This window comes from Telopea speciosissima, chromosome 1, assembly GCF_018873765.1.
Source record: "Telopea speciosissima isolate NSW1024214 ecotype Mountain lineage chromosome 1, Tspe_v1, whole genome shotgun sequence".
Lineage (NCBI taxonomy): Eukaryota > Viridiplantae > Streptophyta > Magnoliopsida > Proteales > Proteaceae > Telopea > Telopea speciosissima.
Window position 1 is genome coordinate 11,074,622 of NC_057916.1, and position 6,000 is coordinate 11,080,621.

The 6,000-nt window shown below is 44.4% G+C and overlaps 1 protein-coding gene across 3 annotated transcripts in view; it reads left to right on the forward strand.

Annotated features, from left to right (window-relative positions):
* Window positions 1–6,000, forward strand: part of LOC122651549 (calcium-binding mitochondrial carrier protein SCaMC-1-B-like) — a 28,064-nt gene extending 22,064 nt beyond the window's left edge. For 2 of the 3 annotated variants that reach the window (XM_043844970.1, XM_043844987.1), the window contains exon 7: window positions 5,461–6,000. In XM_043844970.1, the coding sequence (XP_043700905.1) occupies window positions 5,461–5,778 (318 nt within the window). In that variant the 3' untranslated portion in view covers window positions 5,779–6,000. The remainder of the gene's footprint in view (window positions 1–5,460) is intronic. The other variant, XM_043844980.1, reaches the window with a different exon arrangement.

Here is a 6,000-nt window from a genome sequence, read left to right on the forward strand (position 1 = left end):
GTGGTAAGAAAGGATATGCATGTGGTAGGGCTTGATCCTAGTATGACAGCCGATAGAGCGATGTGGAGGACAAAGACCCGTGTAGCCGACCCCTGATAGGGGAATGTCCCTAGGATACTGCTTTGACTACTGCTTCGACTTCTCCCTTTACTTATTGTCTTTTTTACTTCATTTTATTCCTTTTACTCCCTTTTACTTCTCTTATTTTTTTTATTTTTTTTATTGTTATAGCCTTTAACGGATCCATGTAGCTGACCCCATTTAGTTGGGATAAGGTTATGGTTGTTGTTGTTGTGTAAAAAAAATGAGGTGTTTCGTTGATGCTAAAATAAAAATTCTTCTCACTGACAATGGAACTGAATATATGGATGGTGACTTCCAATCTTATTGGATTGATCAGGGTAGTGTTGATACACCTGCTCATAATGGTGTGGCGGAACACAAGAACCGCCTCCTTCTGGAAGTTGCTCGTTCCTTTATGTTTGAGATGCATGTACATTCTTGTTTATGGAGTGAAGCTGTCCTAATTGCAGTGTACCTTATTAACCGCGTGCCCACTCGTGTGTTAAATTTTCGGTGTCCCCCTTTGTTCTTCAGGGTTCTTTTTCCTTTGTTGTTCCCCCTAAAGTTTTTGGGTGTGTTTGTTTTGTTCGTAACCATTTCCCTCATGGTAAACTTGATCCCAGGGATCTCAAATGTTTATTTATTGGTTACTCGGCTACCCAAAAGGGCTACAAATGTTACCATCCTCCTTCCCGACGTGTCTTGGTTACCATGAATGTGATCTTTCATGATTCTAAAGCTTATTACTCTCCCTTAACACATCTTCAGGGGGTAAACAATACTAGGGAATATGTGTCGATGGTTTCTCCATCTGATGGACCAATATTTCAAGAGCAAGAGAATGGATCTATTCAATGGGAGTCCACACATCCTCAATGACAATTTAGGGGGAGTTTATGTCATCTCTTAAGCCTCTACATGTTTATGGGCGTGTTTGGAACATTCAAGTTGATACCACCATTGCAACTGTGCCTACTCTACCCAGTCAACCACCTTCCTTTGATCTAGGATCCATAGTTCCAACCATCCCATCAGGTGAGTCTCTCTCCCGTAGTAATCATGCTGGTCCTTTTGTTGATCCATCTCTTGATTTACCTATTACTGTTCGGAAAGGTAAACGAACTTGAACTTTACATTCTATTTCTCATGTTTTGTCTTATGATTCCCTTTCTCTATCCTATCGTGTTTTTGTGTCTTCTCTGTCCTTTGTTTCCATTCTTCAGAATTGGCAGGAGGCTCTAGTAGACCCACGATAGAAAGATGCTATGGATGATGAAATGAGGGCTCTTGGGAAAAATAACACGTGAGAACTAGTTTCTCTTCCTCAGGATAAGAAAATTATAGGTTGAAATGGGTTTTCACAGTTAAACAAAAAATAGATGACACTGTGGATAGTTACAAGGCTGGGCTTGTTGCAAAGGGCTTTAACCAGACGTATGGGATTGTTATCAGAAGACTTTTGCTCCAATGGCCAAGATGAACACCATTCGAGTTATTCTTTCACATGTTAACTTGGGATGGCAACTACAACAACTTGATGTCAAGAATGCATTTATGCATGGTGAACTTGAGGAGGTGTATATGGAAATTCCTCTTGGCTTCTCTGACAAAGACACTCAAGGGAAAATATGCAAGCTGAAATGGGCACTATACGGATTGAAGCAATCACCCAGGGTTTGGTTTGGCCGTTTTCATAAGGCGATGGTCTCTATTGGGTATAAATAGGGTAACGCTGATCACAAATTATTTATCAAGAAATCAGGTGATCATATTACTGTTCTTATTGTCTATGTGAATGGCATTGTTGTCACTGGAAGTGACCCTACAAAGATATCTAATAAGTCTTATTTGAGAAAGGAGTTTGAGATTAAAGACTTGGGATCTCTGCCATAGTTGTCATGGCGTCACCATGGCGCCGCCATGGCGTCCTGGCGCTGGAGAAGGTTGCATGGCGACCTACGCTATGGCGTCCCTCTTTGATTTCTTCTTCCTGTCTTCGATTTCTTCTTCCTGTCTTCGATTTCTTCTTTCCCTCTTCGATTCCTTTCGATTTCTTCTTTCCCTCTTCGATTTCTTCTTTCCTTCTTCGATTTCTGAATTTTCTTCTTAAAACTTGAGAAACAATAGAGAAAAAATAAAACATGGCTTGAGTATACATCTATTAAAACATGAAAAATAGAGAAAATAAAAAATAAAACATGGTCGACATGCTGGCCATGGCAACGCCATGGCGGGCGACATGTCGATATATCGACGTGACACCCCTCCACCGACTTGGATCGCTGTGACGCCGTGACAACTATGATCTCTGCGTTACTTTCTTGGTATTGAAGTTGCCCGCTCATCAAGAGGTATCTTTCTCTTTCAACGAAAGTATACTCTTGATCTATTATCTGAGACTTGCATCCAAGCCTGCAGATATACCTCTTGAAGCTAATGGTCATCTCAAACATAAATAGGAAAAAACAGTCGACAAGGGTAGATATCAAAGACTGATAGACAGGTTGATTTATCTCTCATACTTGCCCTGACATAGCCTATGCTGTGAGTTTGGTTAGTCAGTACATGCATGATCCCTATTCTACTTATATGGAGGTTGTATTTTGCATAAAGGGAAGGGCTTGGTAATTGAGTTGGCCTCTAAGCTTGGAAACATGTAGCATGCCGGAGCCCTCGCCTGCTTCTCCTCTGGCGGCCTCTACTGCCGGTAACCCCTTTGCACCTTCACATGTTCCTCTTCCTTCCCTGGTGACCCCTGTCGCTCCCTCATCCCCTCCATCTTCACCCCTTGCTTCTCTGCCTCTTCCACAATGGAGTTCTCTTTTTAGTTCTCCTCCTAACCCCTCTAGAGAAGGATTTTCCCTTCGTTTCCCCCTCTCTTGAGGGTGACTCCAGAGTTGCCTTTTGCCCTCCTGGTCTGTTCAACAATGAAGCAAATCTTTGGGGTAACTGTTTGGTTGGCCATTTTCTAGGCTCCCGCCCTCCTTTCCACATTGTGAAGCTCTCACTGTCCAAACAATGGAAGCCCCTTGGCAACCTTGAAATCTTCCTTCTTGAAAACGGCTTATTTGTTTTCAAAGTCGCTAATGGTGCCGACAAAAATCGTGCCCTTGAAGGCGGCCCCTGGTAAGTTGGGAAGAAGCCTTTATTTCTCCGGCAATGGCAGCGTCATCTTCAGCTGAATCAGGTAGATTTCTCTACCATACCACTGTAGATCTCTCTTCCTAGGTTGCCGCTCCACTTTTGGTGTTTGGAAGGTCTAAGCATGGTAGGATCTGTTATGGGTAATCCCCTTTTCTCAGATGTTAGAACTATGAGAAAGGATCGGTTGGCCTTTGCTCGTATCTGTGTCGAGGTACCTGTAGAATCTCCTCTCCGTCCTCTCATCAAAATTAAGGAAGGAGATGACTACTCTTTTAAGCAAGAAGTTCATTATGATTGGAAGCCTCCCCATTGTCTCATCTGTAAAACCTTTGGCCATGAATCTTCCTTCTGTGCCCCATTGGCAGCTTCGATTGCTTGTGAAACTGCTATTGAAGTCGTTGCTCCTCTATCGAACTTCAGCCAAGACACTATTGAAGATGCCATCCCCGTGGACGATCCTTTGGACCAGATGACCTCCTAAAATGGCCAGTTTACCTCTCACGATCCTTCGCCTGCCATTCCGGTGGCCTCTCCTTCCTGTAGCCCTAGCCATGGCCGGAAAAGAAGGAGACATCGCAAGTCTCGCCGCAAAGAGACCTCGGCTTCTGATGTTGAACCTGGCTCTCCCCGAGGTCACCCTCCCTTTGGTCTGTTGGTTCCCTTAGCGGCTACTGCTGGTCCTAATCGATTCTCCATTCTTCTGACCGACAGTCTCTGTGATGTTGTAGCTAACCCATTTTCCAATGATCTGACCTCTGACCCTCTCTCCCCCAGCCGGCCAACCTGTCGCCTTCCTATTCTCTACAACCAGGCAACCTGTCGCCATCCCCTACCAGCCTCCTCTGCTCTCCAGATTGTCCATACCTCCTCTTCCCCTCTCTCTACGCCTGATCCTTCTCCTCTGCTTTCTCCCAGTCCTGCCCCTTCGTGCTTGGGGATTTCCTCCTTCCTCAAAGGGCTATCCAAGCCTTTTATGAACCCTCGATCTTCCCTTTCCCCCCCGTCTTACTCTCCCCTAACGATAACCCTGTGGCCCCTTCTATCTCCTCGCCCACTCCCTCTCTAGCTCGGCCCATCCCCCATTCCCTTCTGGCTGACCTAGCTGGGCCTAATGGGCCAGCCCCAAATGGCCAACTTCTTCTTGTTTTAATCCCCCTGTTCCCCAGCCTAAAGCCCTCCCGCCCCTTCGTGTCTTTTGCCGTCTTAACCCCAACTCCCCTCCTTTCCCCAAGATCCGTCCCTACATTGCTATTCCCTTCCCTGCCAGGAAAAGGTTTTGCCTCTGAGCTTGTTTATTAGAGATCATGCTCTCTGCCGCGTGCCCACGGATCCAGGATAGAGTGGTTTCTTTGAGGTTGGATTCGATTGTTCTTTGATGGCCAGGCGCTTTTCTGTAGAGTGCTATTTTTGTTGAGGCTCTTGTCCTTGCCTTTTCTGGTAGGGCCTTGTATTGGCTTGTGCTTGTTTGTTCCCTCCCTCCCCCATTTTCTTTCCTTTGGTAATGAAATTTTTATTCATCCAAAAAAAAAAGTCTGCTCCAAGAAAAGGGGTTCTCTTCCCTCCTCATGATCACATGCGTGTTGAAGCCTTTACAGAGAGTGGGCTGGATCTCCTGATGATAGGAGATCGACTTCAGGGTACTATACCTATGTTGGTGGGAATCTTGTTACTTCGCGTAACAAGAATAGGCTGTAGTTGCTAGATCGAGTATTGAAGCAGAATTTCGTGCTATGACTCATGATATTTGTGAGTTGTTATGACTTCAAAGTCTTCTTCAAGAACTCAGTGTTTCTGTCCAACTTCCTATGATGCTTTATTGTGATAGTAAATCGGCTATTAGTAATTTAGTATTGTTCATAATCTAGTTCAGCATGATAGGACGAAGCACGTAGAGATTGACCGCCACTTCATCAAGGAAAAACTCAATCAGGGTCTTATCTGTATACCATTTGTTAAGTTTGGTGATTATTTGGCTGATGTGTTTTTTCTAAAGGTCTTAATAGCAAGGTTTTTCATCCTATTGTGTGTAAGTTGGGCATGTGTGATATTTATCTAGTGTTGTAAACTATGTGTATAATGGTAGAATTGTCTTTAGGTTTCTCTAGTGTTGTCCTAGGGGCATTATTGTACTTGTACCTCATCATTCTATTATAAATAAAGGTGGCTGATGTCTCATTGACTTGAGTCATATTTCCCCAAAATTCTTCAATAGTCAACATGACTAACCACTGTGTTCTTGTATGTTGCTACAAGGTTGTGCAGCAGCTTTTGAAACGGGATCTGGAGCCTTGGGAGACAATTATGGTTGGGGCTTTATCTGGAGGGCTTGCTGCTGTTGTCACCACTCCATTTGATGTGCTGAAGACAAGGATGATGACCGCACCGCAGGGTCTGCGAGTGTCAACGTCAATGATAGTCTTCTCCATCCTTCGTCGGGAAGGACCTCTTGGCCTTTTCAAGGGTGCAGTGCCTAGGTTCTTCTGGATTGCACCTTTGGGTGCAATGAATTTTGCAGGCTACGAGCTCGCAAAGAAGGCTATGGACAAGACCGAAGAGGGGACAGTTGATTAGCTTCCTCAAAAGAGGCTGACCTCCTCTGGCTGAAAGTCACTGCTACAAGGGGAAAACAACAATATTTGGTACTGCCTTCCATTTCCCGTTTATGTAGGCTGGATGATTTAAGCTTTTCTGGCTTTAACAGCATCTTATGCTTCCAGTTTTCTGTCGAAATCTCTGCTCGCTTTGTCGTGACATTGTAATATCTGAGATTAGGTAATCGCTTCTTTTCTTTCA